The following is a 12,023-nucleotide window of genomic DNA, read 5'->3' as shown; positions in this document are numbered from 1 at the left end:
GTGCTTCCTAGTCATACGTCTCCAAGTTTGACATTGCGTTATTGAAGTGCTCAGGTGTAGTACAACATACAATATTCCAAAATCTCTCCTTCAACGCCTCTCCTGGATGCTTTTTCTTAAAATTTCTATATAAATGCTGCACACAATATCGGTGCTCACAGTTTGGAAGCACCTCAGCTAATGCTCTGTCCAGTCCCTGCAATATAAATAGAAAAGTAAACACCTTCATCTAGATGTTAGAAACCAGATTACAATGATATAGTGCATAACCTTTTGTTGGTCAGAGATAAAAGTGTAGTGGCATTGGTTTTGTATATCCAAATCCTCACTCAACAACTTTAGAAACCATGTCCATTGTTCCGTGGCTTCTTTCTCCACAACTGCCCACACAATTGGCCAATAACCATTGTTAGGGTCCACTCCAAGAACAGTAAGTAATTGTCCTGGATAAGTGCCTTTCAGATGGCATCCATCTAAGCCTATAATAGCCCTACAACTATCCTTAAAGCCTTTCTTAAGTGGCCCAAGGCAGCAGTATAGTCGCATGAATCTTGGATTACCTGTAGGCAGTTTGAATGGGGTAAACATAACCTCCATAGTACTTCCCTAATGTGTCTTCTTTATCTCACTGTAATATTCCCAAATCTTCTTGTATTGTGCCTCTGCAAACCTCTTAATAAGCTGTATAACCTTGGCTCTTGGTTTTCTAGCCACCCATTTAGAAATCTCAACCTCATAATCCTCATGAACAGTTTGCCTAAGCTCCCTAACAGGCATCTTTGTGTTAGACCTGATTCTCTCCATATACCTATTGGATAGCCATGTAGAAGTCATGTTTTTATTCTTCCAAGCGTGATTGCAATTCTCATGCACATCATGCATTGTATTTACCACCAAATCTGATGTACCAAGTGCTCTCTCAATTGATGCAAAGACAAACCAAGGACACGGGTCTCTACAAACAGCCTTCATCCTTTTGGTATCATTTTTACATGTCCAGACTGATTTACCTTTTTTGATACCATATTCGGTCACTGCTGCCTTGAATTGTTGCCTTGACTCAAATTTCATCCCCAATTCAAACTTGGGGTCTATCATGAATTTATCCCATACAAATCTCTTGTATCTGCCTTCGAACTGGTTCTCATCTTCTTCTGATGAACTGTAATCACTGCTTAAGTGATACGGTACATAGTTTTCATCCAATGCATTTGTCTGCCTCTAAGGACCTTCATCTACATGTTTCTCTTTTCTTCTCCTCACTTGTTTCTTTCCCTTTTTTGGCTGTTGTGGTTGCTGATTGTTGGTTTTCTGCTGAACTGAGGGCTGTTGGGGTTGTTGCTCAGCTCTTATTTGGTTTTTAGACTGTTGATGCTGGTTTCTAGCCTGCGAAGACCTCTCAGATATATCATGCTGTTGTTCACCTCTTGTATCCAGTTGCTGCCTGTCTCCTTCTCTAATGAGGTTATAAAGAAGCTGTTCATCTCCACAATAATCATTATCCCAACGAAACCTCTCTACTTCAGCATCTGATTCAGATGCAACTTCACCATCATGTGTAGTGCCCCCATGTGTAGTTCCAGGCCCCTCATGTGTAGTGCCCTCATGTGTAGTTCCAAGCCCCTCATGTGTAGTGCCCTGTTCATTCCTTGGATTTTCAGCAGTTGGTCCATTGTCCCTTAATGGTTCTGCTGAAGTCTGCCCAGTTTCATTGTCAACAGTTTGCCAAGTTGACTGTGATGCCCCACCTCTACTAGGTACCATTTGTAAACAAGGTTCCACAACTACCCTACCTTCATCATCTAGTTCTTCGATTACCACACCACATTTTTTCTGCTCTACTGAATTACCCCTACCTGCAGCCTCCATCAAAACTTGATCAATTTCTTCAATTGTTAAGTGGTTACAGTAAACCTCCATCACTTTATATTCATAAGCCAAGGTACAAAATTTGTTTACATCAGCATCTGTACACAATTCCCTTAACCCACTGTTAAGATCTTCAATTGGTTCAAGATAGTAATACATTATGGTTTCCTGATCATGACCTAGCTTCTCTACCATTTGATTCAGTTCATGAATTGACATCCGTTCACAATCACATAAGTCTACTTCGTCCACATCACCACCAACATAACTTATGTAACTTCCCCAATGAATCTTTCCCCCGTGATGCATTCTTATAGTAAACCATTCAGATCCTGCATCTACATTAACAATTACGAGTTAATTTGGTAACTAATTAATTAACTCTTTAATTTTGTATATAAAAGACCTTAATCCCAAACCTAGGTCAATAGGTACTAATATATACTAAACTAATCAACATCAGAAATTAAATAATTTGGCTAGCTCAACAAGACAAAGTAGTCATGGCCCAGTAATTTAAAAAATATGCTTCAGGACCACTGGTGCTTATTTATAGACAGAGACAGTGAACCCAAATATGGGACCACTTTCCTCCCATATTTGAGACAAAACACCCTCACATTCAATCCCACAACCAAAATAAAACTTCCTATGTACTTAGCAATCACTATAACACAAATAACCATCAATTGTTGCTCATTTTTGCAGAACTTTGTACAGTTTAAGTGCACATACCGTATACTAACTGGGGGTCGAAGTAGACGCCCCTTTTCCTAATTTTCCATTCCACCATTCCTCTGGGCAGACTTCAAACCCTTCTCGTCTTTTTCTCTGCTGCAAATCTCGTCACTGGAAGGCATAATTTAGGGTTAATTGGAGAAGAAGGAGTTCCACTAACAGTCCGAACTTTGCCCCTTTTGGAGGGACTTTGTTGTTTTCAAGGGGACTTTGTTGTTTTCGAGGGACTTTGTTATTTTTTGTACGAGATTGCCCCCAACAAATGTTATGAGAGTAGTCCGTGATGTCTCTCCCGTCCAACTTAACGTCCAAATTGGACGGATGGACTATAAAGATACAATTTTTTTAATTCGAGAACTACATTTGCGCAATTATTAGTTGGAGGACTAAAAGTGCGCAAAGTTGAAAGTTAGAGAACTACCGTGGTTTTTTGCCCTTTTATTTATCACATAATCCTTTTATAGTTTAAAAAATATCTACTTAACTCCCTACCATTTTGTACACAAATTTAAAATTGATGGAAATCCCTCAAGTAGCAGCTTTAGTTAAAAATTCCAATTATATCGTTGTCTAATACTGATCACTATGAGGTTCTAAGAGTGGGATCTAAACAAGGGGGGACGGAGTTGATTTGAATCCAGATCATTTAATTTCTGAAGTCTCAGCCTTAATAATTAGACACTACGAGACTCTAATCACATTACATAAAACTATAAGGGAACATTTTTGAACCCTAATGGAATTGTGTAATATAATGCGAAGCCACAATGGCTAAAAATTGATTTGTCCAAATTTTTATGAAAATTTTGATAAGCAATAATATTCTTGGAAAATAGGATGTAATAGGCCGTTTTGATAAACTTTGGCAAACTGGACATGAAGATAAAAATTAGAAATTATGCCCTCTTTACAAACCATTTCTCATATATTATTCTGCTAAACAAAACCTCTAACCCAATCATGAACTACATGCACCAACACCCAAGAAACACCCTGATTTTGAGGTTGGCTACTGCCTTCTCTGTTCTGAAAAGAAGCATACTGAAAATGGCCTCAAAGATCACAATAAACGCATTCACACCAGGTACCTCAAGAATAAGTGCGGTACTTGCCAGAACGTCTTCAAAACCCAGGCCTCATTGCGGCTGCACAGAAGGCCTGGCCCACCTGATCAGTAACACTTTCTCTGATTCATCCCCTGTGAGAAAATTGATCAATCATGTGAGGCGAAGGGGATGGTTAATATTCTTGGGAGAAGCCAAGGACAAAGTTGCTGCTACGTTACACTTAAAGGATAACTCCATTCAGGCGCGTCTGATTGCAACCTTTGCTTGTTACGCTTCGGGTTATTAAGGAGCTCTGAAATTTTTCAAGAATCAATTTTTATCGGAAAGATCTAAAATTCTTGCTTTTAGTCCGTCGAAATATGCGTATAGATGTTGATTTCTTTATGGTGAATATAAAGAAGAATTTTGTGCTTTTAATCCATAACAAATGTGCACAGATGTTGATTTCATTAAGGTGAAAATAAAAAAGAAAATCTTGATTATGATCTTTGGTTTTAAGGGCTTCATATGATAATCTGATATCAATCTTCAAGATTCAATTTTTCTTGGTCTTTATAAGAAAAAGCTTAACTTTTATGTTTGTCATCCATATATATATATATGTGTGTGTGTACAAACGTTGATTTCTTTACTGTGATCGATTCTGCTCTGTTGCATGTTGAAATGTTGTTAAAGTTTGGTTGTTGGTTTTGGAATTGGATGAACGTTAGGGAGTTGTGCATTGATCCGGACTCAGCTGGAGATAATGGGAAGAGTAATAATTGACTAATGATAGTTAACGTTCTGTAGATTGTTTGTGGGTTGTCCAATTTGCTTATGGTTGATCTTTTCCGTTATTTCAAGTGCCTAAGTTCCTTCTCAGATAATGCTATAACTGCACATCATAGATCTTCAATTGGCAATAGAAATCTGGAATTTTTGGATGGTGATGGTTTAGCTTAACACGGCCACAAGCAACAGAGAAGTAGTGAGTTTTCCGAGCTATAATTGGCTGTATAACTGTGAATGACTGGATTTTTGGAGCCAAAATTAGACACTATCATTCACAAAGAACACAGAAAGATTGTAAGGACATGTGTCCTAAGGATATTGGGTGGTTAGTTATGCTATTGTGATGCCATTTTTTATTACAATTAATTTGTCTTGAATGATTAATTATGAACGCATTTGCATGTTTTTTTTTTTTGTTTTTTGGGCCAAGATAGGATTTATTAATGCAATGGTTTCTCTTTTTTTCTTTTTTGTTTTCCCCTTGAAACAAGTTTGTTAGAATTAGTTAACTTCGATACAATCTTTTCTTTTGTAGTTGCTGGTTAATGACCATAAGGATCTGCTTTTATTAAGAGAACTAGTTCCTATGCACCGGTCATTTTGCATTCAGTAGTACAATTAAATACTGCAACATAAAATTTAAAAATCCAAATATTCATTTAAATTGATAAACTATTTTTTTGATTAACTATTTAAATATAGTTGGAGAATGAAAAAAGAATATACTACATGTAGAACTTAAAATGAGCCAAATTTTGAAAAGGATATGCAATATACTAAACAAAATATTGTAAACATTCAATATAAACTACTTTCTCTTTTGTAAATTGGTTGAGGTTTAGAAGTTTTAAAAAATCAGGATTATTTGAATTAATATATTTTCTAATCCTATAGTCATAACCATTAACTTTCATTAAATGTTTACCTTCAATTTTCAGTAAATGGCTACCTTGGTCAAGTTTTTAAAATTTAATTCAGGGAGTTATACTGACTAAAACCTCAAAAAATCGAAATTGTTCACCGATGTATTGTTTTAATGATGCATGTGCAGCTTCGATGGCTTCTTCTTTTAATTTCCCTCAATTATCCGGTACAATAGTGAATTATGAAGACAAGGGATCATATTGATGCGCGATGATAAATCTCGGACCACATCAGCAACACCTAAAAGATGAAGGACTGAATGATAATTTTCTCAAATCTTCTATAACTGGGTAATTTCATTCTTTCTTTCTTTTTCGGGTAAAGATTTCTAGCCAATTTACGTACACACGTCCCATTGCAGCTCAATTTGCTGTTATCGTGGAACCATTTTGTCACAAAAATCAGGAATTAAACTACAAAGGTTTCTCTCCTGAACTAATGATTGCACTGTACAAAAAAAAAATGTTTATCCAATGTTAGTTTGGGCCATTTTGGTTGATGCGATGGATGATATCAAGAAGGTTACCACTCCTCATCATTGAACTTTGTGTAAACACTAAGAAAATTTACCAATTCTGAAAGATTTTAATTGGTCCAAATTTTGCATCTCCATATAGTTGTGACCAAGTCTTGATTGACTTTTTAAATGTTTAGTTGTTGTATGAGTTTGTTAATTACCTTTCTCCCCAAAACTAATTTCGATAGAAGTGTGCAACAAATTTAATTTAGATATTAAATTCCTGCTCTCAATTTTTTTTGCCATTACGAATCAAGATTCACTTAAAAAAAAAAAACAAACAACTATATATTATTCAAACAAAAGATGTAGCTAGTATTACAAAGGGCAAATTCCACTTTACCCCTGTAATTTAGTATTTTTTTTACATAACCCCCCTATGGTTTCAAAAATTATACATAACCCCCTCATAGTTTGGATTAAAGTGTCAAAGTGATGGAAATGATCATTCATAACGGAGTCACCTAAAATATAAAAAATACCCTTATGTAAAATTGAAAATTATTTATTAACCAAGGGGGGTTATGTGTATATTTTGAAAACTATAAAGAGATTATATGATAAAATATTAAACTATAAGAGGGTTATATAGTAAAACATAAAAATCATACAAGGTTAGTGTGTTATGTATTTATAAGGATAATTTTGATATTTTTAGAAGTTCCGTTATGAATAACTATTTTCGTCACTTTAATACTTTAATCCACACCATGAGCGGGTTATGTATAGTTTTTGAAATCATAGGGATTATATAAAAAAACGCTAAACCACAGGGGTAAAATGTAATTTACCCTATTACAAAAGATTCTACGAACCTATGACAATAACAGATTTTGGTCCAAAAATTTTGATTCAAAATTTTCATCTGCACAGATGTGCCAAATTATTGTTGACTTTTTAAAGGTTTAATTGTTGTATGTGTTTGTTAATTACCATTCTCCCCAAGAACCAATTTGGATAGAAGTGTGCAACAAATTTAATTCAGTTATGAATTACTTCTCTCAATTTTGTTCCTGTTACAAATCAAGATTCACTTTAAAAAAAACAAATAGCAAACGGCTATATATAATTCAAACAAAACATGTAGCTAGTATTGCAAAAGATTCTACAAACCTATAACAATAACAACAGATTTTGGTCCAAAATTTTCATCTCCATCGCTGTGCCAAATTCTCGATTGACTTGTTATAGGTCTAGTGGTCGTATGCTTGTTAATTACCTTGCATTCTCCAAGACTGATCAACTTGGGCAGAAGTGTGCAACAAATTTTATTCAGCTATAAATTACTTCTCTCATTGTTAGATCCTATAACGAACTAAGACTCAATTCAAAACAAAAGCAAACAACTATATATGATTCAAACAAAACATATGTAGTACTACAAACATATAATTGAAAAAAAAACGTATGTAGTTCTACAAAAGATTCTACAAACCTATTACAACAGAGAAATTGTCTCTATTTGCGTGGACGAGTATCATGAGGGTCAGCAGTATTAGTACTGACCCTAGCAACATCCCTAGCACTTGCTTCAGCCTTTTTCTTAGCATACAAAGTGAAGTAAAAGATAGAACCAGCAATAGCAAAGCCAATAAGAGCCATAGTAGTAGGACTATACGGCAAATTTCTCCTTTGATGCAAAACACCACCAGGGCTATGGCCTGGTGGCCTTTTTGAGTTGTCTACTCCTGCTTTTCTCACATCTTCCGGGCTCATTTTGTGGGTGTCTGCATTGTTCCTCCAATCTTCACCTCCTGCCATTTTTGAACCTCTTTTTTATTCTTCTTGTTTTTACAAAGTTGGGAATTTTGTAAAATCTGAAGTTGGGATTTGATTATATGGTCTATAACTTGTAGTGTGTGACCTTGTGTCATTGGGGAAGGAGGGAGGGTTTTTTTTTTTTGGGAGGGGTGGGGGGCTGGGGGTTCTGCCACGTTCTTTTTGACTATTGACGGTTTTTGGGATGATGAGATTCGAGTTGGACATGTGTCAATTTAGAGAGGATTTTGTGTTGACATGTTTAACAAACGTGGCTTGTACATGCTGATTCATTGGCTTTTGTGGACATCTGTCGTATTTGAGGAAATTTAGGTGTTTTCCTTGAAAGTTTAACCGACTGGACCCACCACCATAATATTTTATGTTCCATTAAATGATTTTTTGTTTTGTTGTATTAAAGGTTGGTTTTATTTGTTCATCTTGAGATTTGGCTAAACATCCTCTCATAATTTTAGGTTTTTGCTGAAATCTAGTTTTTTTCTTGTTCTCAACTCAATTTGACAGGACCAGCTCAAACTATGTTAGTATTTCTATAATTTATTTTCTTTTAAAACGGTTATTCTGTCTATTTTTTGTCATGGCAAGTTAATACGGAATTACTCTAATACACAAATACATCAGCAACCTTCTAGCAAATACTTCTTTTATCCTTTGATTCTTTTTTTTTTTTTTTACCTTTGTATATTAACCTTCTTGTCCTTCCGACCATTGCCCACCAAAATCATGTATTCTGTTTTTTGATATCTATACAATAATAAAGGGAGGGAGGTAGCAATTGGGATACATATTTTGTGTCATTTTTGAACTTCCAATTTTTTCCTTAAAATTTTGATTTTTATCCTAACTACCTAATCACATTGCTAATATAATCTCTCATAACTCCCTTAAATATTGTAACTACCAAATTAGCTATAATTGGATTAAAGAAAAAATTACTAATAAACTGCAATTTTTCGATGACAAATTTATATAAAATTTAATTTTGTAAAAATAAAATTAATATATTCATAAAAATTAAAAATTATTTCTAATGTGCACACACATTGGGTGTACTCTAAGCACTAGTATAAATACTTCTATTCAGATTAAAACTAAGGCTATGTTTGATAACATAAAAAAGTGCTGAAACTGAATTTTTTCAGACATTCAGATGTTTTGAATGTTCGATAAATAAAAATCCATCTGCTGAACTTGTTAAGCAATGCTGTACTTGTGTGTATTTTTTTCAACACAAGAATCCTAACTAGATGCTTAATTCAGATAAGAATCAATAGAATTATTTCAACTGCCTTATCTTATCTATCAAATATACCCTTGTTTGTTAATTATGTTCAAAATTCTTATCTAATTAAACAACCTGATATTCTCTATTTAAGGGTTTTGTGTTTTTCTTTTCTCCCTTTTAATGACTTTCACATCTTCTCCATACTCTTCATATAATATATTTCATCTTTTTATATTAATTTGATTTAAAAGAAAATATTGTCATTTTCATACCTAACAATTTTAAGCTAATTAAATCATAGGTTTTATTTCTTTTTTGAATGAAAAGATATAAGGGCAAAATTATCAAATTAAACTTATTAAGCATTCAGTTATAAATATTTATCAAATAGTATAAATAAGTTTAGCATTAAAATTCAGACATTCATATATTTCTTTTCAATGCTTAAAATTCAGCAAATTAATTGTTTCAGTATTCAGATTTCAGAATTCAGATTCAGTTTTATCAAACGGAACCTAAGAGTTTTTTCTTAAACTTTTTTTTAGTGAAAGTGAGAGGTTTCGAATTCGGAATCTCCCACTTATACTCTGTCTCCCATACCACCCAAACCATCCCGCCCCTGATTAAGACTAAGAGTTATCTTTGAACAATCTACTCTTTTCTATATTTCAACCATCCTTTTTAATACTTAATTTACTTCTTGTTTTAGTTAAAAACTTTTTTTGAAATTGTAAGTCACAATCTAATGGTGACTTTTTTTTTAATATTTTTAGCGGATCTTTATAGTACATTATAGTTTAATCTATGGTACCAATTCCCCTGGTGATGCCTGGAGAAACTTGAGGATATGTGCAAGGACGCAACCTGAAATTTTAAGTTGAGGGGGCGAAACTCTGACTCATTGTTTTTTTTTTTTTTTTTTGTAATGACTGCTTATATTTTGATTAAGCATACATGGATAATTTCAATGACAAAGCATGCATTTTGTATACTCCACTAGTTTAAACTCTACTTGAACTGGCTACCATCATTTCTTGCTCTATTTTCTTCTTTCTTATAGATTCTTATTATACTTATGAGACAAATCAATTTGTTTCCTTCTATTTGGATTTGATAAAAGTATTTTTTTGTTCAAATCTTGGTCATTGTGAACAAAGGGAGTGGACAAATCTTAGTACGAGCAAATTGAGAGCATTTGAAGGCGTATTGACTATTAATCATGTTTTATTTCTATTTTTCATGTATTTTGAAGTAATTGGATATATTATTGTTAAAAAAATATTGGTGTACTTTTTAATGAATTTTTATTGGTTCATGTATAGTTTTAATGTTGTAGTCATGTGGATATTAAATTAACTTTAAAACTTAATAGTTATAATAATTATGTTAAGGAAATTAAACAGCCATAAGTGAGTTTTAACTAAATCCAAATTAGTCTCGTAACTCGAATATTTTGTAAGTCAAGTATGAACTTCACATTTATCAACCTGAAACTCATAGGTTGAAACCTGAAGTAATACTAACTATATGAGTTGAATATGAATTTATTAAAGCCCTGCTCAGATGGCCCAATTAACAGGCCTACTTAGGTCAAACCATGATTTTGATATGCACTTGAATTGTAATGGAGACTGCAGTCACAGCACAGGCAATCTCGCAAGCACATCCTCTAGCAAATCCTCGAGAGGAGGCTGGAAATTGACATATCTTTGTAATCTAATTTGTGACTAGGAGATCTTAAACTAGCAAAAAGGGGCAAAAATTCTATATAACTAGTAGCAGCAAAAGATTTTGTTGTGATGGACTTAAATACTACAGAGCAGGAATGATGACAGTTCCAGAACCCTTGGTTTCGGTTTAAAATCCGATGATTTTAGTTCTTCTAAAAGGTGGAAGCTAAACGGGCCCTTATACAGATGGTTATAGTTATGATTTTTGAACTTCCAGTTCCGGTCCGATTTCAATTCCAATTTTATTTTAGTTACGGTTCTAATTTCTTCTAATTACGGTTCCAGTTCTTTTAATTATGTTTAAATACTTGTTATTATAAAATTAATTCTAAGAAAATATGACAATGAATGTAAAAAAAAAAAAAAAAGATTTATTATACTATCATGTGCAAGGAAAAAGAGAAAATCATACAAATTTTATGAAAAATATTTCATTGTTGATTAGATTATTTTAGTCTTAAAGTTAGACTAGTTATAAGGTACAGACTTACTAATAGATAGAACAATAGATTGTTGGGTTGGGCTTGGAGTTGCTGGTATTAGGTGCTGACATATTGATATTAAATTCTAAACTGGCCAAATAAGTTTAAATAGCAAACATATTTTTGGATGGTTTGAATGGATCCTAAACTATCAATTCCAGTTCTTATTCAAAATATTGGTGAACCTGAACCTAAACCTAAACCTTTAGTCACGGCTATGGTTATGGTTCTAATTTCCAAAATTCGATTCCGATTCTAGTTTAAAAAATTATCAGGCTAGTTCCAGTCCAAACTTAAACCGTGGACACCCCTACTACAAAGTCCCAAATTCTGATCCTAGCAACTATCAGATTCCGATTTAGTTTGTAGGGATAATTTCATAAACCTCCCTTGAGGTTTTTGACAATTACACCTAGTTCCCTTGAGATTTCAAAAATTACCTCCCTTTAAATTATCATTTTGGTAACAAAATTTGTTCAGGTCAAAATTTTGAATGAATAACCTAAAATGCCCTCATGAAATTGTGAAATTCATTTTACTTTCTGTTAAAATTCTTTAAAAAATGTGGAATATATTCAACATCACAAAACCATTTTTAACCCTCATCTCTGCTATTCTAAACCTTCCATATTTCCACATCCCTAATTAGTATCATTATCTCCATGACCACCTCCACTATCAGTACCTATTTTCTAAAACCTCAAACTAAACGACAAAAAAATCAGCACTATTAAATTCAAAAAAAATTCACCAATTGGATTAATATAATACCCTATCTCTTAAATGTTGGAGTATCAATGCTAGTCCTGTCCTTCTTAAACATTCATCTCGCATCTTCTTCTATTTATTTCTTGATCCTCCAAAAAAAATTAAAATAAATTTGTAATATGTTTAAAATTGTGTTTATAACATAGGCTTATT

The 12,023-nt window shown here is 33.4% G+C and overlaps 2 protein-coding genes across 2 annotated transcripts; both read right to left on the bottom strand.

Moving 5' to 3' along the window:
- Nucleotides 1-7: 7 nt before the first annotated feature.
- Nucleotides 8-1,098, bottom strand: LOC113780537. Its single transcript, XM_027326334.1, has 3 exons — nucleotides 630-1,098; nucleotides 271-560; nucleotides 8-196 (listed from the first exon to the last, which is right to left on the bottom strand). Exons 1-3 carry the CDS (start codon nucleotides 1,096-1,098, stop codon nucleotides 8-10), a joined length of 948 nt encoding a protein of 315 aa, XP_027182135.1.
- A 6,214-nt stretch (nucleotides 1,099-7,312) lies between these two features.
- Nucleotides 7,313-7,762, bottom strand: LOC113779035. Its single transcript, XM_027324443.1, has one exon. The coding sequence runs from the start codon at nucleotides 7,645-7,647 to the stop codon at nucleotides 7,345-7,347; it is 303 nt and encodes a 100-aa protein (XP_027180244.1). The 5' UTR covers nucleotides 7,648-7,762; the 3' UTR covers nucleotides 7,313-7,344.
- Nucleotides 7,763-12,023: the final 4,261 nt, after the last annotated feature.

The sequence above is a fragment of the Coffea eugenioides genome, chromosome 8 (genome assembly GCF_003713205.1).
Source record: "Coffea eugenioides isolate CCC68of chromosome 8, Ceug_1.0, whole genome shotgun sequence".
Taxonomy (NCBI): Eukaryota; Viridiplantae; Streptophyta; class Magnoliopsida; order Gentianales; family Rubiaceae; genus Coffea; species Coffea eugenioides.
This window is presented reverse-complemented; position numbering and strand designations above follow the sequence as displayed.

Coding starts and splice junctions, on each gene's coding strand:
- LOC113780537 (XM_027326334.1), bottom strand. CDS start 1,098: ATGATAGACCCCAAGTTTGAATTGGGGATGAAATTTGAGTCAAGGCAA. Junction 561..629: donor GAAGATTTGGGAATATTACA/GTGAGATAAAGA, acceptor AACTGCCTACAG/GTAATCCAAGATTCATGCGA. Junction 197..270: donor TTATCTCTGACCAACAAAAG/GTTATGCACTAT, acceptor TTTATATTGCAG/GGACTGGACAGAGCATTAGC.
- LOC113779035 (XM_027324443.1), bottom strand. CDS start 7,647: ATGGCAGGAGGTGAAGATTGGAGGAACAATGCAGACACCCACAAAATG.